Source organism: Erithacus rubecula (assembly GCF_903797595.1).
Source record: "Erithacus rubecula genome assembly, chromosome: 22".
Lineage (NCBI taxonomy): Eukaryota > Metazoa > Chordata > Aves > Passeriformes > Muscicapidae > Erithacus > Erithacus rubecula.
The window spans coordinates 3,791,855-3,816,346 of NC_136674.1; the positions used below are offsets into that span (position 1 = coordinate 3,791,855).

General features: G+C 40.4%; 1 protein-coding gene across 1 annotated transcript in view; it reads right to left on the bottom strand.

The window, feature by feature from the left end:
* Window positions 1-24,492, bottom strand: part of EFCAB5 (EF-hand calcium binding domain 5) — a 35,648-nt gene that overhangs the window by 9,877 nt on the left and 1,279 nt on the right. The window contains exons 2-11 of the mRNA XM_079324674.1: window positions 22,769-22,866; window positions 21,841-22,145; window positions 18,332-18,886; window positions 14,342-14,498; window positions 14,020-14,083; window positions 12,183-12,253; window positions 8,573-8,728; window positions 3,843-3,942; window positions 2,339-3,217; window positions 1,015-1,229 (exon numbers count right to left, since the gene is read on the bottom strand). Coding sequence (XP_079180800.1) covers window positions 1,015-1,229; window positions 2,339-3,217; window positions 3,843-3,942; window positions 8,573-8,728; window positions 12,183-12,253; window positions 14,020-14,083; window positions 14,342-14,498; window positions 18,332-18,876 — 2,187 coding nt within the window. The 5' untranslated portion in view covers window positions 18,877-18,886; window positions 21,841-22,145; window positions 22,769-22,866. The remainder of the gene's footprint in view (window positions 1-1,014; window positions 1,230-2,338; window positions 3,218-3,842; window positions 3,943-8,572; window positions 8,729-12,182; window positions 12,254-14,019; window positions 14,084-14,341; window positions 14,499-18,331; window positions 18,887-21,840; window positions 22,146-22,768; window positions 22,867-24,492) is intronic.

Genomic DNA, 24,492 nt, shown 5'->3' on the forward strand with positions numbered 1-24,492 from the left:
TGACAGTTCAGTTTACCAGGCAGGAGCAGCACTGTAGAGAGTTATTTCACAGTGAACAAATGAAGCCTGTGCTGGATTTAAGGTGAGGTCAGCTCAGGTAAGTGCAAGTTTCCCAGAACACAAATGTCTCCCCAGCAAGAGCTAACCACAGCCTTGTCAGTGACACCCCAAGATGTGACAGTCCATATTTCTCTACACTGTTATTTTGCTGGTGCTGCCCTGAAGTGTGGGGGCTCCAAGCAACATTACCATTTGTCTTCTAAACCCAGCATAGAGAGATACTGGCTGGAGTGGAATTCTCTCAAAGGCCAAAATACTGGCAGTGTGTGCTGTGTTCAGTGAGGACTATGGAGCCGTCAGATCCAATATCTCATTCAAATTAGGTCAGCAGCACAGAGGGAAACCAGAAAGAGGTCTGAGGAAAACACAGCTAGAGAAATGCACCACAAAACAGACCTGAAGTGATATGAGGCACCCTGATGCTGAGCATGAGGAAGGGGAATATTTTTTCAACACATGGCAAGTTACCTTGTAACTGAAAAACAAAGAAGCCTGTGCACATTCACATCCAGCCATGCACATTGCAAACCCAAACATACTTGTTTTAAAATCCTCCCCAAACATCCACCTATGAGCAAAAAGCTCCTATGTACATGCCAGTGCAGTAGGTCAGAGATCAAGTCCCTAGCTATTATAATGGTGAATAAGCAGAGTGGAATGTTTTGGGCTCTTTCACAATTAAGTATCAACTGTTGTCTCACTGAGTCCAGCTCTAGAACAGACAGACAACCTCTTACAGGATGAGTCTGTCATCATTTCCAGAGCTGAGGGCTAGGGAGGGAGCATCTGTATGAAAACAAAAGGGTAAAAGGTCTCCTGAAGAAGCAGAGGATGCAAGGCTGCAAGTAGAGAGCTCTGCCAGGATCAGATTAACAGTTGACTTTGCTAAGTGTCTGTGGGCATTTGCTTGGTTTTTGTTTGGACATGGGATCAGCAAAACTTATCAATATTTACTTTTTCTAGTTGTTTCTTTCTTTCCTCTTCTGTCTGTTTGTATTCTCGTTTGATAAATGCAGTTAGCCTCTTCACAACAGGCAGAGAAATGTCTTCACCAACAAAATTGTCCATGAGCTGTACAAACTGTGGCAGGGTGAGGCAGCTTGCAGCCAAGGAACTCTTAGTACAAGAATCCTGATGGTTCTGAATCTCTGCCATGCTGGGACCTGAGTCTGAAAGGCAGAAAGCACAGCGTGTCACAGGAAGCCAAATGCTGCCCTAAAGCCAACCACGTGGCAGCTATCAACACAGCCCTCAATCCTGCACTTCCTATCCAGGGAAATTACAGCTGAATACAGACTGACTCCATGCTGAGTCAAGGCCTTAATCTGCTTATACTGTTCTAATAGTAGCTCTGCAGATCCAGTCTGGCATGGATGCCATCCTGCAGCCAGGTCAAACCCTGACTGCAGGTGAGCTGGAATTGCTCTTACTCAGCAGGGGGCTGTCTGAGACAAAGACCTCATTGAGGGACTGCTGTCCCAGACAAACAGGATGCACATCCAAGGACTGACTGAAGGACAGGGTAGTGTTGTGCACTGGAAGTTTCCACAGAAAGCTGTAAGTACCAGGGGGCTGTGCCCTCAGCTTTACAGCCCTTAACATAATCAATCTGTCACTGGATTGCTTAATCAATGTAGACCCAGTTCTTGCAGTGTTCTAAAACTCTGAGACAAGAGTGTTCACAGAGTGATGGCAAGGAGGTTGGCCCTTCTAGGATGTTTAAGAAAATACCTCTTTGAAACACAGTTGTCTGATCACAGTCTTCCTAGAACAAAGGCCTTTGTAGACAATGAAGTAGGATCATCCTTTGGAAACACAGTGAGAGATTAAAATAAAAGGTTCCTGCTAGATGATCTCATAGCACATCTCCCTATAGGCAGTCACAGCCTAAAAGTTATTTAAGTAATTTCTAGATGTAATGTGCTCAGGTTCCTGTCTTGCTATAGTAATATTACAGAGTGAAACAGAACATGAAGTTTCTCCTTATTATAAAACCGCTGCTGCTTCACAAAGTCCCTCCTAGAATTAAAGTGTGTGCTTAGCACCTTGAATACAGATCACTAGCAAAGTGACTCACCTGACATCCTGTGAGAGGAATAACCTCTGAAATCTTGGCAGAAAACACCATGTTGAGAAGGTAGCAAAGTTTATGGTCTTCTCTACTCAGAAATCACTCACATGGTTTTGAAATGGATTTAAAACACCCTGTAGTTAAACCAGCCCAAATATATACATTGAAAATTATTACAGTCTGTCAGAAAAGAGGAGAACACTTTACCTTTACCCTGGTCAGGCAGAAGGTCCTCACCCTGCACTCTTCTCTCTAAGAGTGTCTCTTGGTCAGACTGGCTCTGATTGCTTGCAGGGGTTTCTTTCAGAGCCTCTGCAGCTGGAGTGTCCTGTTGGGAATCAGTGACATCCATGTCTGTCATGGCTCCATCTCCTGAGGCTGTGCTTGTAGCTTCAGCTGCTGTCTCTGTAACTCCACTGTCCTCTTGGTTAACTTGCCCTTCTGATCCAGGTTCTGTGGCTGAGGTGTGATCTCCTTCTGGTTTTGCTTCCATCTCAGGCTCTCTACCCAGAATGGATTCCTCTGATCTTCCTGATCCAGGTTCTGTGGCTGAGGTGTGATCTCCTTCTGGTTTTGCTTCCATCTCAGGCTCTCTACCCAGAATGGATTCCTCTGATCTTCCTGATCCAGGTTCTGTGGCTGAGGTGTGATCTCCTTCTGGTTTTGCTTCCATCTCAGGCTCTCTACCCAGAATGGATTCCTCTGATTTTCCTGTTCCAGGCTCTCCATCTGTACCAAGACTGCTCTCAGCAGAGGCTGATCCTGGGAGAGCTTCATCCTGCCTGTCTACAGTTTCAGGCTCAGCTTCTCTCTCAGTTTTGGTGTCTTCATGGGAGCTGGGTTCCTCACTGTGGATGGTATCTTCATCCAAATCAGTAGCTTCAACAATTCCCTCTGTAACACTGGTGCTCATTCTGTCAGTCCCTTGCCTATCATAATCTATAGGTTCATGTCCTAAAATCTCTCCTTTAGAAAGTTCTGTTTGAGACAAGATCAAATTTTCACTGAGTTCCTCATAAACTTCCTTGTCACCAAGGCTTCCCCAGAAATTCATAAGATGAATATCTTGTAGCTCAATTATTGGCCCTAAAACAAAAAAAATATGAAAATTTAAAGAAAAAAGTAATGCCAAGTAAATGCAAACTACCAGAAAGCATCTTCTGCAAAGACACATCTCAGGAACACAACACTTCAGAATAATGTCTTTGCCTGCAGAGATCTGCACTTCTGGCTATGCATTATTCCTTTGATATAAAAACTTCATCATTCTCTACACTTAGAAGAAGAGATGTAATTCACCTTGCATTTGATCTCAGCAATTAGTTAATGTCCAATATCTTTAAAATATTTTAGTTTCATGCAGATGATTATCTGCTTTATCTTTCTGTGTGCCTGAAGGTATTCTAGTGCAAACACAAAATTGTCTTCTAATATTGCCCAATGAGAAAGAACAATTGTTTTGGAAAGAGTCTTTTATTCTATTTCCCAAAAAATACTTCAGAATTCTAGAAAGGAAAACTTCTGGATGCTGAAGCATTTCTGAATGTTGCATCACAGATTGCCAAACACACTTGCAAATTCTGGTGTATAGATCACAGCACTCATCTGGGTCCTTTTGTAGGCCCTGTTCATTTCTGAATAAAACATATAAAACATATCTGAATCATCCAGCCAATGTTTTAACCACAACTGAAATATCCTATGTGCTCACATTCTCTGGGGTTCCAAAATTCCCACTCATCAATCATGAAGCTTCTGTCATAGAAGTCTCTCAGCAGGGCCAGTATCTTTTGTCTATCCAAAACACCAACCTAGACAAAAAAATTACAATTATTGAATTTTTTCCTGTGGTTCTTGTGACTTATATTAACGTTTGTAGCATTAAAGGCACCACTAGCCAAGAATTACCTGTGACTGATAATTATCCATTACCAGAACATCGCTACAAATTTCAAAGAAGTTAATTTATTTCATAGAGGCAAAAATTTCTTCTGGGCTGAGCTGGAACTCCCCACACATATTACTTTGCAGGCTCTTCCTCTTCCATGTCCTTGACAAATTACAGTGAGATAATTGTAACTGTTCTGCCAAAGGAGTTCTTCATGTGAAGATCAAAGCTTCAACATTTCATACTCTCAGGACAGATATTGATTGCCTGACAGTACCATGGAAGAATTTTCATGTATTATGGGCTGTGCTGTGTTACCTTAGTGACTGCACACTACAGTTTGGTTTTGTGCCCCATCATCTCCTTTGAAGTGTGATGTATTGGCCTGGAAACATAATTAGTTCAAAAATCTGAGCTATTATGACAACCTAATTTTCTTTAAAAATTCATAGACATTTGACCACAGAGGTGAGAAAGGTATCAGCAGTTCCAGTACAGAGTTCATTAAATCCTTGTTGCTCAGGGTGAGTGTACACAGATGATAAACCCAGGAAAAGGCAATGAAATGGTCCTTTCCAATCAGGAAATTGTGGGGTTTAAAAAGTAAAGCAAACCCAAACGATTGCAAGTTTTCCACTTTATGATGTATTCCTGTTGTCATTATTTAAGTCCTGCCACCTTTGTAATCTCTTTCCCATTAGAGAAATAAAGTAGTTAATTAGGAAACAGATTTACTTAAGTTCATTATTTGTAGTGAGTAGATTTCCATCTGAATTATTGATTTCCTTTTCACATTTTGTTCTTCGATTAAAAACTGCAACATGTAAAATTCACCAGGATTTTAATTCCTTGTGAACTTTGCCTGCCCTTAGACTAAAGAAATAAAGGAAGAACTTTGCTGTTCTTTTCTGGAAATTAGCTCAAGCTGCCTGCATTGTTTATAACCTGAAACAGTAATTATTGGCCCCAATAGTTAAAAACAGAGGATATGGAAACAGCCCAGAGATACACATCTCACCTACTGGTGAAGTTAATGCTGGAACTAAGTGAACACATCACATTTGCTGGTACTGCAGCACCTTCCTCTACAGGGAAGGGGTTTTGCCAGCTCTGCAGAAAGAACCAGAACTGAAATGTAAGAAGCCATCTGGTCCAATTTTAGTGCTTCAGACTCTGGTAATTTAATTCCTGCTGGTAAAAGAAATGCTGGAAATCAGGGTTGAATTTCAGCTATGGGTGGGTTTGGGAAAACAAATGTCACCACAGAATTCTGCCCCTAAACTTACAAAATGTAGGTCCTGATTCCCTCTATCTTCTGACATTAACATCCTGATACCTTGCACACCCCTGTGCAAATATTTCTTCTTTTTATTTGTCTTTCAGCTGAATATATCAGATCATGCTCTGATCCTTTTAGGAGATGCACAAACACACAACGTTTTTGAAGGTGTTCCCAGATCACTGTGGAATATTTGGGTCTTCCATTCAGTATTTCCATTACACACACATAATTTTCCATTCAAATTTCCTCAGCTGTTACTTGTCACAATCATCTGCTGGTTGCCCTGAACTTTGCAGTACTAATGCAAAATTTTAATGAATTAAAATGGGTGTAGATGAATGAAGTATTATCAAAAATAAAATAAGGACGTCATTTTGGGATTCAGTTACCTTTTTATCATATTAAAATAATACAATTGGAGGATTTAGATAACTCAAGTTTTAGAAGAGTTTTTTGTTATCTGGATCTGATAATTTTATTTTTATATAAAAATTGGTAAAAATAAAAAAAATAGATAATATAGCTGAAATTGTCAAATATTATTAGGAGTTTATTTACTTATTTAAACATTTCCAATTGACACAGATTTGCCATTTTAGCAGGGGTTTCTGTTATTTCAGGAGCCTTACCCTGGGAGGAACACATCATAGTACAGCCATCTATAGAAGAGAGGAGCACTACAACAAGAAACCATTTCCAACTCCTCTCCCCAGCTGTGCTATTTTTCCCAGTTCCTAAATTTAGTAGAAAAGGTGACTTTTCTTTGCAGTTGGTGCATGAGTAAGGAGGCTGATGACAGATTCCTGCCCACCTGCCCTTGTGAGCAGGACAGGTACAGCCTCTCCTCTCTGCAACAGAAAACCATCTGTGTTTGTACAGCTGCCCAAAACTTGGGGCAGCTTTAGTGCCCAGGGAGTTGAAACACATTGACCTAATTTTTTTGTCACCTAGATATTGGCAAGTGATGATTCTCAGCTGTTTTCAGCAATGTTCTGTGATCTCTGAGTAATTCCTTTGGCAACACAGACTTGCCATTTAATTAGGGATAGGTCAGTGTTTAACTACTTGATTGTTTTTCTAGAAATATGATGTGTGTATCCTGAACTCTACAATGACTTGATAGTGAGCAAGAAGGAAGAACAAACACTTAGAAAAGGTCATGAGAAAGCAGACTGTTGTTGCTGTACTGCAAGAAGCATAATCAGGAGTGTCTCAAACTTCATTAGTTTGAAAACTAATCTCTGATTAATTTCATTTTAAAATCCTGTGTTTAAAGCATCCCTGAAAATTAATGCATAATTACAAAATAAACTGATAAAATCAAGCACAGAGACAATAAGCTAAAAATTCACAGAGCCATTGCCTTTTGGGGTATTATATCAGTGATCCAACCATGTTCTGGGATTGTCCTGGGAAGTTTCTGCTACAGTGGATAGTCCAGACTGTCCTTACTGAGCTGCCATCCTTCTGGATGCATGCATTTGAAATCATAATAATGATCATGTGGATACCTTCTAATTTGACTGTAATTTAAACACTGCTTTCTCAGCTCCCTGGCCCTAATTGCAGCTCATTGAGGCAGCCAGCCACACTCACCATGCAGACTGGAATAACTGCCTGCTACCAAACAAATGGAAATTAGGAACTGAAACAACTGCTTTGCTGTGCTTTGCAGAATGGACTCTACAGGTAATGGATCACATTCAAGTGGTAGAATTTCTTGGGTTACTTTGCATTTTGATCTCCCCTGTGGGTACAGTAGAACTTTACAAAAGAAACCAGGCCAGGTTTAAAAGAGCTGCGTGGCCCACACGACACTTGAGTGAACTCAGTTTGCAGGGCAGGGCTACTCGGAGCCTGGAAACCACAGCTCTGTGCTCTGATCAGTTTTTTTTTCCACAGCAGTGGCGTCATTGCTGATAGCTGCTCACTCCTGTTGTGTTAGTATTTTTGGCTCTTTGCCTCTGAGATTCCACTGGGATTAGCAGCATGGAGATGCTGATTACTGCCACAGAAATAATAGGAAGAAAGTCACTTTAAAACATGAAAGGGAAGAAGGGATCCTTTGGAAATACATGGCAAAGACAGGACTTGGGTTTATATATCCCTGCAGCAAGGAAGATGCAGCACAGCCTTCTTGACAGAGCTGTAGGAAAGTGAAATGTCTCCTGGCCGGGAAACAGACACATTTCTTCCCTCATCCCTGAAACAGCAGTTTGCCTGCTATTCTCTAAAACACACTATTGGTGTTGAAACGAGCCCTGTAATTCCTTTCTCTTGGCGGTAATGACATTATTAGCATGACATTGAGGAGCACAGTTCACTTTGGGCAGGCACTGCAAGCGTAGCTGGAGGAGTGCTGGGTGGAATATAAAATTTATGCAAGGGAGAAAACTAAGGTTAGAGAAACTGCTTGCTCTGTAGTAGTCAGCAACTGCCAAACTGAGGGTACTCATAACAAGTACCACACTTTTTGGATGAAGCCCAAGTTTTTAGCAATAGTTTATGCCATTGATTCTTCAGTTCCTATCATTTGCTGGTTTTCTAATGAGTTTAGCACTTTTTTTGTTTGCTTTCTAATGGGGATGCAGGTGTACTGAGAGGATGATAGATAGAGTTTAAAGCTGCTGAAAACCAAATTATGGCTTTTGAGTTTCATTTCCAGCTCTGTAACTGACTTACTGTATTTTAATTTCCTGTCCATAAACTGTGGCTGAAGCTCACAGCACTGTTCTCAGGGAGGCTGTAAAGGTGGATTATTTTGCATTTTAAATTTTAACTATGAGATTTATTGATAGAAGCCCATCAGATCTATAAAGTCATGCAACATAATTAATACAATATATGTAATTATTGAAGTAATGTGCTACATTTGTTAAAGTCAATCTATATCAGATTAGCTTTGCTGAAGTGTGGCTGAATAGGTAAATTAGCACTCAAATTCTGAGCGTGCTGTGCAAGCAGGTAATGTTTTAGAATTAAAGGCCATGGTTAATTTCTTCTCCAGAATAACCAAATTTCAGTCCCAACTCATCAGTTTAGGTAATTCAGTTTCTAATTAGCCATCAGTTAATAGGCTATTGGATGTTTGTGTATCTAAGAACTATGAATTTGACAACAGTGCAGCAGCTATTGTTCTCTAAAATAGTGCTGAGTAAGCACAAAGAGAGGATCTAGAGTTGAGAAAAAGAAAAAGCAAGCAGTGACCCAGAGAAATACCAAACTGGGAGCACGCCCACATGGAAATTAGGCTGAGAGCTGCTTTGCCTACCTTTCTATAATCACAAATTTGGAAGAGGACAGTAAAAATTTGCCTCTGTGCATCATGTTTTGTTGCTTCTTGGAAGTCCTCAGCACATTTATGGAGATATTCCATGATTTCTTGGAACTTGTCACTTGAAACGTGTTCAATGTAGGAAACAACAAGCTACGGAGAGAAAGCAGCAGTGGACACAGTTAGCTTTCTTCAAGCATTTTTACCTTTAGTTGAACTCCTAAAAATCTATTGTGTGCAATCAAATATTTAGGAATTTGTAATTTAATCTGCCAACACAACACAGACCTGGTGCCTACTTCATCCTCCCCTTCAGAAGAAACAATATTCTCCAAACAAGCCTGGGACACTGCAGAAATGTATCCTGAACAGTTCCTTTCCTGATTCAGAGGTCACTTATCAAGCTTAAGCAGAGAATCTGGATCAGATCCCTCCTATGAACTGTTGTGGTTTAAGCTCGATTTTCTTGTGGAGGATTTAATTTCTCCCTGGTTTTCTGCAGCATTTAGTATTCTTGATTTCACCCCCAAGGAGGCATTTTGAGCCATTACGTTCTGCAGGAGTGACAGTCACTCAGCTCTCAAATGCCACAAAAGCAGCATTGCCTACAATTTCAATGTTTAGAGGAGCAGTTGGTTACAATAAAAAAAATGGAAGATCCCTTTGAAAATGAGCCTGCTGTCGCCCAAGTTCTCTGACACTGGGAATACTACTGACTTGAGATTGATTTTACATTCCAGCCTTGGAGACACTTTAACACTTTGGATTTATAGCCATGTGGCTTTTATGAGCAAAAGCAATATGGTTCTGAAAATGTGGTGTGCATGACATAAATAATAATGGTCATCAGAACAAACCACAATCCCAGAGCCTGGACTGAATTATTATAGCAGGTTTCTGGAGCCAGCCACGCTAACAGGGAGCCCATACAGTTAAAAGGAGGAATTTCCAAAGCACAGAACGTTTCCCATTATCCCATTTTGAGAATATGGATACCTGACATAAGTGCTAAAATATCTTGGACTTGTTGAAATGCCACACAGGCAATAACCAGCTGAAATATTAATATATGTTATTATTATTCACGTCTATATTGCATAATTTCCAAATATATGGGAGAAGTGGAAAAGAGATGAAGAGCAGAAAAAAACCCGTGGCCTGAGGGGGGCTGGTAGGAAAGAAGAGCTCCTAATGCAATGTGGGTTTTTTCTTCATTTCAGCATAAAAAGGATGTAGTTTGGAGAGGTGGCACATCTGGGGCTAAGGGTATCCACCAGCTTCATGGAGTTAATATAACACAGAGCCCTGTGACAGAGGAACCTTAAAGGTGAGGCTGTTGGGATCAGGCAGGTTGGACAAGAAGTTTGTTATTCTGGATGTCACCTTGATGACACATCCAAAGGCTCCTGCACTAATACTGTGTCTAACAGCTTCACAGGACACTCTTTACAAGCACCATGTGGGCAGGAGGCACATCACAGGCTTAAGCCTTTGTTACTGATGTAAATTACTGTACACATAATTAACATGCATTTATTTGTTATTAACAGAGAGATTTCTCCAAAGAAAGCTGGCACACCTCCTTCTTGCTGCCCAGAGACTTTGGTGTAGTTTGTGACCACATTATCATCAAAAACAATGGATCTGTTCTTCTTGTTCCTTGATCTCACTAGAAATGGAGAAGGCCACATGCAATCGTGGAAAATAATCTCACCTTTAAAGCCTGATTCTGACCCTGCAAAGACAATGTGAGCATTTCCCTTGGTGTCAATAGCTTTGTGCCAGACTGCTGGGGGTTCTGTGTGTTAGAGTACAAAGTTGTGAATTAACTATTAAGAGCTGGTCTCTGGGATTTAAATGCTTTTCGTATAAAAGACCCGATGAGGTTACCACGAAGGAAGTTAAAATACAACAGTCACTGTTCTGCACTTCTGGAAAAAAAACACCAAACCCGAAAAACAATGATGTGTGAGGTCTCTCCACTCAGTTTCTAACAGCCTTTAAGTAACTCAAAGCTGCACTGAATTCAAAGCAGGAAAAAAAAAAAAAAAGTGCTATTTAATTTTAAGGTCCATTAAGAGCAATGCTTTCCACATGGGAAAGGGCCATGACCAGCGTGGAGGAAGATCATCTCTTTCTGGGTTTGGTAGATGATGGAAAGGGGTGAACAAAGGTAAATTGCAGCTGAGGATTAGAAGCAGCCCTGGCCTGATGATGGAACAGTTCCCAAGGGAAGTGATGAAAGGCTCATAATTTGATTCAATTAAACCGGACTGGAAAAAGCATCAGAGAATATGTTCTGAGAGAACATTCCTGGCACATCAGACAGACTGACAATCCATGTCTTATGTGCTTCTGATCTCTGTTGTCATATCTTTAATTGAGTTAAAATAAAGAGTACACAACGTATATTTTAAACAGTTTTCTAATGCTAATGGAGCATGAATTCATTCAGTGATTATATATATGTACCATAGGGGTTATGGACTGATGCTTCATTGCAATGACAAAAGCAATTCTCTGGGCTCTCATTATCTACAATAGTCTTCTTAATTAGATGCAATAATTCTGAGGTTAAATTCAAAAATATCTCATTTCATGCTCAAAAAAACCTCCAACAAGTTACCATAAAAATGCATCTCTGTGCAAAATACCAAACATGTGAGTCTCCTGAGAGGGAAGAAGGCACAAAAAAATCACACATGGTTGCTTGGAATTAGTCTCTGCACAGCTGCTTTATACTCTGGTTTTAATTATTGTAACAGCACCCACTAGCACTGCTGCAATGAGAGTCTGCTATTATTCCTATTCTAAACACCCCTTTTTCACAGGTTTAATTACCCAACCATAAAACCCAGCTCTGTCGCAGGTAGAAATTGCTGGCAAAGCCTTGGCCTGGACAGCTTTCAATAAATATGGTTTGAACCAATTTGGTTTTGTTTTCAGCTTGAGGAACAGCAGAATAATGGGATGGAACTTCCAACTATATTTGTGATTTTGATGAGTTAAAACCACACTTCTGATGTTCCCAATGACAGATCTGAGTTTAAAACTACTCGGTTATGCTTCATGAATATTTATGAGACTTGTTGCAGTTTGTTTATGGTTCAGACCAGTGATAGTTGAGGACAAATGCTTCTCATCTCAGGTCTTCATGGTTTGGTTCTTCCTGGTTAATAGAACTTAGTCAGAAATAACATTACTGTAAGGATGTTACTAATTACCCCATGCTGTTGTAGTGGGACACCAAGTCTCCTGTGAGCAGCCAAGCAAAGTCTGAATTCACAAGTGATTCAGGGCTTTGACATTCTAGAAGGGGATAGGGAGGGGTGTCCTGAAAACCACTGCTCCAGAAGTAACTTCCCAAAGAGCAGCACAGGCTGCAGCTCTGAGGAAGGCAAAACAGTTCCCTCCAGTTGGTCAGAATGGAAGTGTTGTGAGAGCAGAGGATGGAGACAGAATGTGAAATGTCCTTGTACAGCCAGTTGCCTGGGATGCTGGAGAAGAGAAGCCCTTCACTTACTCCTCTGGGCTGTCCTCAGGGAAAAGCTGAAACCTCATGATAAACATCACATTCTGAACCAAGTGCTCTTATTTCATTTCTCACCTTTGTGAACTCGTGTAGCTTTACTGTTTTTTCCAATGTGTGTAAGATTTTCAGCTTTCTGTCATGGGTTGCTGGTAAAAAATGAAGGGATATTGGTTTAGAAAGCAACACTTCTGAATTTGCACACATATTGTACATATATTTTTGCACATTGTGCTGTTACATTAATTTTCTTCTCATGTTGGATGACATTTATTTGAGGTTATCCCACAGTAGCTGAAGCATCTGACTGTATACAAATAATCTAAATCTCCTTGCATTGCTCTTGCTGAGAATCTCCACTTAGCTATTCAGAATTGTAGAGTCATATTTATTCTTGACATAAGTTGGTGCAAATTGCAATGATTTTAACAGTACTTACAACTAATTATGTGAGGGAGGAAATGATTTTTGATTTAACAAACAGATAAAATGCCTTAGAAGACTGGAGACATGGATTCTGCTTTGCAAGTGAAGAATCTGAAAATCATAGTAATTTTCTCAAGGATATGGGAATATTTTTACTCATGATAATAATGAAGAGTATGGTTTGGTCAGTTTCTGGGCTGCTATAATGAACTGAGAAAAGATATCAAACCTCTCTATAGGTTTCTGAATGAGTTCTTTGAGAACAGACATGCTATTTCTGTTGGCATTATTTTTCTGTTCTTTCTTCTAAATATATCAGCAGCAATGAGAAAATTCATCATAGAATGCATTTATCTCTTGTTGGTTAATATGTTCCTAAACTGTACATTATCTTTATTAAACCATAAAACAGAGTGTAATGTTCTGTTAATGTACATTGAATGCTATTAAGTGAAATAAATTAAAAAATTTAGCCTATTAGGGAAATAGTACAGAGAGCACCCCCCAGCATCTGGAGAGCAAATATCAGGGCAGGAAATTCCTTCACAATCTCATGTCCCAGGGTCTGTTTGCAGTGGGGAGCCACAACTCCACAGCAGGAGCACAGGAGCTGTGTTTGGCAGTCACACGACATCCCACCAACACTGGATGAAGAACAATTCTGTAATCCAGACAGGGCTGAGCAAGGGGGAGCTGCAGGCAGACTCCAGCAGCAACAGAAACACTCTCTGGAGGGCCCAGTTTATCATCCCAAATCAGCAAAGACTCATTTGTTATCATTGATGATCATTACAGGCTCCTGATGCAAAGGGCTGGCAGCAGGCTCGTGTTGCCACTTCAGTGTTCCTGGTTCTATTCAATTATCATCATCTGGAGAGGTCAAGTGTGAGCTCTATAAAGTGGACAGGAATTATGGAAATCATTCTGAGCTGAGTGCTCTGGTACAGAGGCCCTGGGCTGTGTGTCACTGGATGCCTGGGACTGGCCAAAGGAATGGCTTGATGAGATGAGAGATTGAGTGGAACATTAGGTAACCTCAGCAATTCTCCTGAAACTATAACAGGTAACAACACTGTCAGATTTTAATTTTGTTGATCACACCTTTGTTCCATATCTCCCAAATGCCAGTATTTCCAAGACCTCCCATGAGACAAACACAAAAAGGAGGAGGTTGACACAGTGATTTTTCAATAAGTACATGGCAATGCCTGGCTAATAAGGGATGTAGGTGGAAAAGGTCTGCATCTGGTCTTTCTATCTCCCTGAAAGATTTTTAAAACATTTTCCCATACTTTTCAAGGTCATATGAATGAATTACATGGTGGTTCAGTCTCTTTCCAATCTATCTGAAGATTTGTGGTTCACATTTTGATGTAACTACCCTTAGAGATTCTTTCTCTGTTATCAAATCCATTTGCTATTTGCTCACAGTTCACATCAGAATTCAGATCACAGCAATAAAACTAAGAAAGACACATTGAAAACTTGCCTTTTCTCATATCTTCAGGAATAGAATCAGTGACATCTGGAAAAAACCTGATGGTACTCTGAACCTAAAAATCAAGGTAATAGTCAAAGGCCTGTGTCATGCAGACAACAAGAGACAATTACTAAAAAAAATCACACAGAATAATCAGACATATGGGCCAATCCTGGGTCTTACAGACAGGTAAGATCTGTGGGCAGTGCCCTGTCCCCTGATCCATCACCCATCCTCGTGCCCCATGCTGCCATGCCAGGGCACATGGCACTAGGACAAATGTCATTTTTGTCCTGCCTGCAACAACCACAGCAGGACCTCCCCTAGTTACCAGTGCTGCTGGGATTCTGTAATTGCCATCCACTGTCCACTCCTTGAACAGAGCTGCCAACACCTCCTTTCTCCTCTCTGTCTCCTCAGCATTCTGTCTTTCCACCTCCTCCCTTTCCTCACGTTGGTTCTTTGCCTCAGCCCTCATCTGGATCAGCCTGTAGGACATGGGAACATGGATTAAAAAGATACCATCATAGGCCTACTGAAGATTGATTAAGCCTACCCTGAAGAATAAAACAAAAGGAAGCAACTCTGCTGAAATTCTTGCCTATGTGGAGGATATTTAATGGAAAATCAGCTGTGCAGCTCTCCCAGTTTTGTGTCATTTCAACAGTGACACATTTTACCATTTTACCTTCACATTTATAATGACATTCATCATTTATTGTGTAGATGTCCTTCAATTTCCTTTCAATTCTAGCAGGGAGACAGGTGCATAATTTTGCTACAGTTGATTTACCAACAAAATTGCATCAGTCTTCATTGTCTCCAAACCCAAGTACCTTTTCACACAAGCACTTCACTGGCAAAGAACAATGCTCAATAAAATTTCTGAAGCAGCCTCACACAATAGAGTCCTCACTGCCTTAGGACAGGGATAATACCTCAGCCTCTCCATCATTTTGAACACATAGAGTTTGCAGGTTTGGACTGCCAGTCAGCTCCCTTTCTTCCTGATTTTTTTCTTTGCTTCTTAAACACTCAGCCATCCTCCCAATCCTCCATTTTGCACAACAAAAGAAGTGAATAAAATTGAACCCAAACTCATCTGCTTTGATTTTGACTTTGTTATTTTATGAAATGGGCAAAAACCCTTTAGGAAGATCAAAATGCTTAAAGCCAAATGATCAGTTCATATGGAGAGAGCAACTTCTGCTCATGGAGGCTGCTGGAATCTCTCTGAACTGAGGCAGCTGCTCATCTCTGTGACCTTCACACCGTCTGTAGCTACTCAGGAGAAGGGGGAATAGCTCCTCTTCTGTACCTGAGAACTCAAAAAACTATATTTTAGCTAATGATTCCTGCTTCCTTCTTCCCCCTGTGTTTCACATGAAATGGGCTGATCCTGTCTCTTCCATTCCCCTTGGGTCATCCTACAAATTATAACCCATCAATATTTTCTTTAATGAACAGAAAGACCTGTTTTACATGTCACAGCAATACATTTTGATCACAGTCAGTTTTATCACAAGGTTCTTGTTCTTCATACCCATTTATCACAGAGGTTTCTTAATGAATCATTTCATTCCTTAATCGATGGTGGGCATTGCACAAGTGCTGCTGAGGCAGCTCAGCCTCGGGCACTTTGATAGCAGGGAAAGGGTAAAATATTTTCCCATCTTCTGACTCCTTCCCAGAGCCAGAGAAGAGAAGAGCAGGAATGCAGAAGGTACCAACCTAAGTGGACAAACAGATTTTTCTCCAATGTATGCTACAGCAGAAAGACCAAACCAGACCATTTGTAGAGGTAGCAGAGCCTGGGCTGTGCTTAGAGCTGCTAAGGTGCTCTGGTGATTAATTTGGGCAGTGTCCATCACAAGTTACATTCTGTGCTGCACCTGCACTGGGCTGCAGTTTTGTGTTCATTTCTAGGGTCCTAAAATTGGGCAGCTGCATCCTCTGCCTCAGACAATACTGGAAAAGCAGGGATAACAGCATCAGGCACACACTGCAAAGTGAGCTCGTTTTGGATCAGATCCTTCCAGAAAAGATGAGATGGCAGCAAGGTGACTTCTCCCTGCAGAACCAAACATGTTTCCTCAGGAAGAGAGCTGCCTGCCTCCCACACAGGGATGGGTGACTCAGCCTGAAGGACTCCCATCCCTGGACAGAGGCTCTGTTTCAGGTATCAGTACATGTGCATAAGGAATTTCTCCCATCTGTTTTTCTTCCTGCCTTGACTCCCAATCAGGTGGCAGTTAAGGAGAAACTGGAGGAAGTCCAAGAGAGCTCACTGAGGATGGGTAAGTGTTAGATGGCAGCCTGTGGTGAATCCTGCCTTGCCTGAAGTAATGCCAAGGCTCCCAGGACCTTCATTTGGGCCAGAATTTAATTCCTCACCTTTCTGGTGCTTATGTGAGAGGTGTTGAGCACAGACTGGCATTGCTCTTGTAGCAATTCTGGCCTCTTTGAAATCCAGTGACTCACATGAGGCGTCTCACTGCTCTGTGGTGTTGTTAAAATCCCATATTGCTGTGATGTAAGAACCCCATGCAAATCCCACAATACAGCCATCACAAATATGTAAATCCTGAGCTGCTGTGAATGCAAATCCCATGATAATACTACCAGTGGATATGCAAAACCTGCTACAGCCATGATTACAGAACCCCCCTGGCAATGCTGTCTATGGAGATATTTATTTCTGTAAGTCTTGACAGCCACTTCCTTTGACTCAACTCTGAGAGCTACAAATTGAGAACCTGTCTCCAAATGTAAAAATGGGCTTAACAGCCAAGGTCAAGATAACAGGTCATGGGTAGCCAACATTTTGCATTCAACAGGAAAATCTGTCCTCTCCAGAATCAAGCTCTGATTCACAATGAAAGCCAAGAGTATTTTAGGAGGAGGAAAGAATATAAAACATAGAACAGAACAGAACCAAAGCCCAGTCCAAAACCCCAGGAAATTTTATGCATTTTAGTTCAATTACTTTTTCAAAATAAAACTGAGATATGATCCAGTATCCAGGTGTCCCTCTATGAAGTAACAAGAATGACAAAACTGTTCCCAAAGCAAAGGTGTGGCAAGGTTGACATCTTAAACCTCCCCCTCAGAATGGCCTGTGCTTGAGTGAAAACTCACTGAAAGACAGCTCATTTGTTTCAGTAGACCAACATTTTAAAAATAGAATATAAAACAAATTCTTTTACCAGTGACTGTATGAAATTCACTTCTCAAGCTGCTTTGTTGTATTCACTTCAGGCATGTTCCTACAAACTGCAGCAGTGTGTTTAATGGAAATGTGGAGACAGAAACTCAGATAAAGAGACTTAACATATCCTTTTAAGCATTACAATACTGGGAACTTTAATTGTCTTCATTTAGGGTTTATGCATAAGACATCTCAACATTTTACTTCCCTAATTCTTGACACTGAAACTAATTTTCAAGGTGTATGCACTATTTATGCAAATAGAGAGTCATTCAAAGAGAAGTCATTATTCTACAAACACAGATACAGAATAAAGTGATCTAGTAGTGAATGAGTAATTTTGACATTAATCACAATCACCTCTGGATCTATGAACTGAAAAGTTCACATCTATATTTTCCTGAACAGAGCAATGAAAATAAAGCATTATTGTTCATCTAATGCTCTCACATTCTAACCTTAGCATTTGTAAATGCCATAGAACCATGTCCTAATATTCATTAAGTACTATAATAAAGCAAACAGGCTAGAAATAAGCAACAGAATAAAATACAAAACAGTTTCCACTTTAAAAGAAAAAAATAGAATATAAAAGGAAAGCCTAAATAAAAATCCCAGGGGAAGGAGTTTCTACAATGTGCCAGTAAAATGTTGTTGACTTGGTCAAGAGAAATCATCTTGAAGGAAGAAAAAAGGTTATATTTTTATAAAGTTTCAAAGACAAGAGAAGAAATTATCTGAAGAGTCTCCAGACCTTTGATACTACCACCTGTCCCAAAGAGCTGCTGTCACTAAGCAAGACTGGTTTGGATGCAGTTTGCATTGCTCATGTGTAATTAAGATAGAGTTTAAGGAGGAATTATACCCTCGTGAAGGGCAGAATATTGCCTTAAACAGGAATAACTAGTGTTTAATTTTGTGTGCCATGTTCTGGCATTTGTTCTGCTTCTCAAGTTTTTATGACACAAGTACCATCCCTGGCACTGCACTGCACAAGGCATGTTCTGCTCAAGATTCTGCCAGCCAGGCTGCAAGGACACCACTCCTTTTGTAAAACAGAGACCAAGACACCAGCTCTGGCCTTGTGACCAGCCACACTGTCAGTGTTCTCACCTCTGTGATGTTGCACCTTGCCTCAAAGATTTGAGCTCCTCTGAGACCACCTTCATTTCTCTCAGGTACGGGCCTGGTTTTGTAGGAACATTATACTGAGGGTTATGCCTCATCAGGTATTCTCCAAGATAATTAATGGGGTTAAATCTGGTTGGTTCTTGGTCTGATACAAGCACATGGTTTCTTTCCACTTCCATTAACAAATTTTCTACTCCTGGGATTAATGTAGGGAGGAGGCTGTCGAGCAAATTGATGCGAGTGTCGAGTGTCTCCTTCTCCTCATTGTACCACTCTCTGGCCAGCAAGTCCCTGGGTTCTCTCCTCCTCACCTTTGCTTCTTCTGCCTTTTGTGCTTCAACCAACCTCATCTTTGTCTCCTGCAGACTCAGACACCTTTGTTGTACCTTTTCATGAAAACACTCCTCCCATGAAGTGTAATTACTAGGACATGGCAGTTCATCATCCCCCTGATTGCTTTCCACCTCTCTTGCAGTCCTGTCCTTATGTCCAGGATCAGGATCTGATTCTTCTGGCTGAGCAGCCATACCTCAATCACTGTGACAAAGAAAAAAAAAAACAGCTGTTATATAATGCCAAAAGATGCAGCAGTGCCCTAACAGGTGACAAGAATAGTCTATTGTTAGGCATTAACTAATATTTTTTCTATATTCCTTTTTTATTCTGTTACTGCTGCTTTGTACTCTTAAATAAATACAGACCCTTTACTTCAAAGATCAGTAAATGATTTATAAAGATTAATTATGTATCACAACAGCCCTTGGAGACAGAGCAACTAAATTAGTGTGTTCCTTTCTTAGGACAGAAGAAACTGAGACACAAAGGGGAATGATTAATTCCAGGTCACTTAGAGACTCAGAAACCAAGCAGTGAACAGTGCTTGGAACTTGTCCCCCAGTTCTAACCAGTGGAATACTTTTACCCCCAGCACATTATTTCTGTTTATGTCCATTCCCTGCCTTCAGGAAATCCAGTGGAAATGAAACAAAGAAAGCAAGTAATGGAAAATTCCAGATTCCCAGAAGCAAGATTTCCCTATATGCTTCCTCTGCTTTCTGAGGCTGTGAAGAACAGTGAGGAAGCTTGTCCCACAAACTACTTAACTTCAAATATGGCAACTGTTTTTCACTCTGGACATTTTGTTAAGGTAACAAGGACACAGGAGCATGGGTCAGCAGAGCTTCCACAGAAAGGAGAAACCCATACCATGGATTATATGATTAAGTTGTTCACAAGCACTTTATGTTACAGATAACTCTGTAAAAGAATAATCTCTTTACAATTTCAAGAACTTCACTGCTCAAAATATTCATTCTGTGAAATATCAGGAAGAAACTGAGCTGCTCAAAAGGCACAATTTGAAAAATGTTCCTATATGTCTCCATGCATAACTGTCTGCATCTGGAATGGGATTTACACACAGAGAGAATGGAGCAGAAGACTGGCTACTACTTCATTAAAAACATGAAAAATCAGCAGCACACTGCAAATCCCCCAGATCAGTGTTAAACAGCAAGGGAAGTGTGATATTAAAAAAATAATCTAACACTGTTCCAAATTAGAGATGAAACTCCACTCTGAACTTGTTGCCACACGACCCTCTTCAAGTTTTTTATTTAAAAGTGCTTTTCACTGGGGCCTTTCAGTATCCGTAGCAATAGCACTGCTTTTGATATGTATTGCTCTTCCTGTTTAAGCATTTGTAGCTGTTCTGAAGCTGTTCAGCCTTCCAGGAAAGGCATAAATGTGATCTAAAGCCCTCCTGGCAAACAAATTTAATTATGAATATGTTGACCTTCTGGTTCATTAACACTGTTGGAGTACAAATGCTGCCTGGATGGGTGGGATACTTCACAGCATTAAATTTCTAGGTTTGTTTTCTCAATGGGCTTGTTGGCATCCTCTAGTAAATTTTTTCCAAATGTCCATTTGTGCTGGGAATGGGATGGATTTCTGCCTCAAGCTGCCTACCTGACCCACAGAGAGGGTTTTAGGTTGGTAGCTGATTTTGTCACCAAAGGAGTCTGGATTTAGAATGGTAGCAAAGGAAACCTGTCCACCCTGTGGAATTGTTCCTTCCTTAGGTGAGTTCTTTTCAATAAGCTGTAAAACCAGACTCCTTGGTTCAAAGCAGAGTGCTAACCAAATGTTCTGGTCACATTCCAAATCAGCTGGTTTTGTTGTGCCAAAATAAACTGTTCTTGTAGTTTCAAATACCTATGTTATTTCTTAAACATTCTTTATGAAACCCTCTGCAGTTTCTGTGCAATGTTAAAGTGACAACAGCACTCTGCTTTATGAGGTGGCTGATTCTGACAGATGATGAATATGTTTTCTACACTGCTCTCAACCTTTTGTTAGGATGATTTTGAGGATTAGTAAATGTTTATAAGGATCTCCATGTCTCTGACCAAAACAAAACATGAAACAACCAGTGTGACTGTTCTGTCTCAATTCCATGGCATCCACATAACTCCAGGAATGGAAGCAGAGCATGGAGAACTGTGCCCAGTGCTTTAATGCAGTACAGATGAAGAAGACTTAGAGGGTATGGGTGAACAAACAGAAAAAATAAACAACAAAGGAATGCTACAATCAGGACATGAAACTTGGGATTTGTGGAGGATTACAGACACACACAATGGCTCATAACCTTGAGTGCTGATTTTCATTAGTTGAGAATTTGGCCCATGAGGAATTTCTCCACTGAAAGGGTGGTCAGGCATTGGAAGGGATGGAGCCAGCATCCCTGGAAGTGTTCAAGAAATGACTGGACATGGCACTCAGTGCCCTGGTCACAATGACAACGTGGTGTTTGGTCAAATGTTGGATTCAATGATCTCAGAGGTCTTTTCCAAAGTTAATGATTCAATGAGTCTATGATTTTACAATATCCTTGAGTGCTTTCAGGGCCTATGGCATTCCCAAATGGAGCCCAAATAACAGCAAGCATGGAGCACAGAGGCAAGCTCTAGAAACACCCAGGAAATTTGAAGTGTGATATAAAGTTTCCTGTAAGCCTTTGTTCAAGCTGAAGGCAAGATAAGCTTTCCATTATTTAGTAGGACGCCACTTCCCTGCCTCCTTTTCTGTGAGAAAAATATTCTTGCTGGAATCCCTGCAGGTACAAAATGATTATCTCTGTGTTTTCTGTATAAAACCCAAATCTGCTCATAAACAATATTCTTATGGTTTCATTCTGTTCAAGGATTTTGATGGGGGGGATAAAACCAGGAAAGACTGAAGTTTGTTTAGGTAAATATTTTTGAGATGTTTGAGCTATAAAAGTCCTTTCAAAAACAAAGTCCAATGTCTTTGACATTCTGTTGCTCAGAAATTATTTTGCCTTTCCCTGATGTGTTTCATAGAGCATATTTATGTCAACACAAAAAGCTGAATACCCTTTTCATACATGATCTTTTCAATACCATTAGAATTTAAAAACATTTTCTCCTTTGCCTTCTAAAGCTTTGAAGAACTGTTTTTCTTACCTTTGGAGAAGGTATCAAAATAGATCTTATTCCTCCTGCATTTAAAGTGGCTTTGCAAATCAACAGGAATTTAACATATGCCCATCTGTTCTCAACCATTAAAAATCTTGATGTGAATTAGGGATTTCTCAGACCTGCTGTGGAGCTGGGCTGTGAGTTTTACTCCTCTGTGTGTTTGCAGTTGCTAAGCAATAATCCCAAAGGTTGCTATGTCTTTCCACGACCAGAATTGCTGTAGGTTCTTTTGGCTTTGGCACAGCCCAACAGACTCTTCTGTACTGAACTTAGAACATGGCATCACATGACTGAAAATAAAATAAAATCAAAAAAGGACTATGAATAGCAACAGAGAACATTAAGGGCACAAATTGGGAGAGAATCTGCAGGTGCCAGTGACAGGTTACCTTCAGATTTGAGGCTCACAAAGTCCAGAACTGTCTCAAGTCCATTACCAGCTGAAGGCAGGACTGTGCTAACCAGATGTGAGGATCTCAGACATAAAAAGAAATTAATTACAAACTCCATTTAAACATTTTCAGGCTTTCTTTCTTGTGTTGCTTTGAAGCAGCCTTGCAGGAAAGGCACACAGGCACTAATGAGCAGGGAGTGCATGGTGCCATTTTGTCAGACTGCTTTTAAACCTGAATCTAAAGGAATTTGATGAATCCCCTTTCATAATCTCTCCTATATTCTTTGAAGAATAATATGACAGGGAAAGGAGGAGGCAAAAGACAAACAATCTATGACAGGCATTCTGCACTCATTTACACAAATGTAAATCAGGTGCCTGTTCAGCAATTCCCTTGGGTTAGGCACCACTTCCAGCTGAGAAACTTATGGCAATTTCTGCCAGGAAATGAGGTTTATCAAATGCTGTTTCTTTCTTTGTATTTTATACTGGAAATGGCAAAACCTTTGGATTGCCTACCTGCAGGAAAACTGAACTGTGACTTTATCTATGGTTGTTTTCATTGGAGCAGCTGCAAGGTGCCCTGCCCTCTATCAGTCTCCATTTCATGAGATAGCCTGTAAGAAACATTGAAATAGAAGTGGTCAACTTTCATGTGAAAAATACACTGTAATAAATTATCAATTCTCTGCTATTTATTTGCAGAAATGTGTCAGAAGGAAATATGCTCACTTCAGTGCATTTCCAAGACGTGTTGAAGTCTAGCATCAATTATGTTAACAAAATGAAGCAGAAAATTAGTGCACAGGAGTAATTTAAAATGAGGCTTTAAACTGGATTGTGCACTTTTTCCTCAAAGCAGTTTGCACATGATTAATTCCTGTTATCTCTTCTCCCAGGTGGGCTTGGTTTTTCCCCTTTGCAATTCAGAATTCACTTGCTATTATGATTAACTTACAAAACTTTCTGAGAATGAAACATAAATTTTAAAAAGGCGATTTTTTTCAACCCCCAAACAAGAACATACAACTAGAACTTAGAAGGATGGATCAAAACAGCTCTATTTTTATTTTTCTGGAAGTGGAATCCCGTGGGTTAAGCAAACCTTTAATTGTACCCTATCTAACTTGGCTGCTATCCCTTAATGTTTTTGCTAAGCAAAGTGTATCCTTTTATTATGCCACCAAATACTTGCACTGTTGACAAAATAATGGGCTGAATATGTCATCACAGATGTTTTGCTGGAATTGCCTCTTCTATCTTCTTTTTTTGTTTTTCTGTGTAAGATACATTTTGGGAGCACTCTGTTGTCTTTTGCAGCTGATGCCAAGATTATGCAATAAAAGCCCTAACATGTAGTAATAATAAGTTGTGTTAGCCAGGGAAATGTTTGCAGTGTATTAAATAGTCAGTTTTGGAAATGTGTACAAAACCAGCTCATGTACAGTTCCACTTCTTTTAAATGCTACTCTGGGCTGAAGCAGCAGGTGCTGACCACAGTGCTGCCAGCACAGGAAAGAATAAGGCCACAGCCTTCCAGTCTGTTTTTTGTACCAACCCTGATGCTGTGACCACAGCCTGCCCTCTAATTGCTCTTTTCAATCCCAATACATCTGCCTTATAGCTTCCTTCTCCACATTTAAATTCTGCTGCTAAAAAACCACTGCACATGCAAATTGCACCTTTCTAGAGGCTGGAGAACTATCACAATTTGTGGTTGTTGTAGCTAATAACTGATATGTTGGACTTGTAGTGAACTGTAGATAGCAACTCCATTGTTTACCTGTGGTAAATGTTTTTGAAAAGTGTTTGCTGTTCAAATACCTGGAAGATCTACAGGGTGTATGAAAATTACACAAAAGTCTACTTTGGAACCTGGTTTAAATAATCATTTCTTGATAGTAATCCCTGCATGACTTGATGAAAATCCAGAATGAAACACCAGACTCAGGTGAGGGAACTGCTACAGTACTCTGGGAACTTTAGTCTCCTGTCAATCCTCTCTATCACTGCAGACATATCTGAGCATGAGCTATGGGCCTGAAAGCAGCCCTGTTATTTGCTGATTATTTGCTTGCTGTGCAGCCCACTCTGTAAACTCAGTTTAGGGAGCCTGTTCTCCATCCTCACCCGTCCACCAGGAGGCAAAATGTCCCATTAGCAAGCCTGACTTCTCCACTGCAGCCACAGCAGCCTCCCTGATCATTATTTTAACTGGGGAATAACCTAAAGAGACACCATGT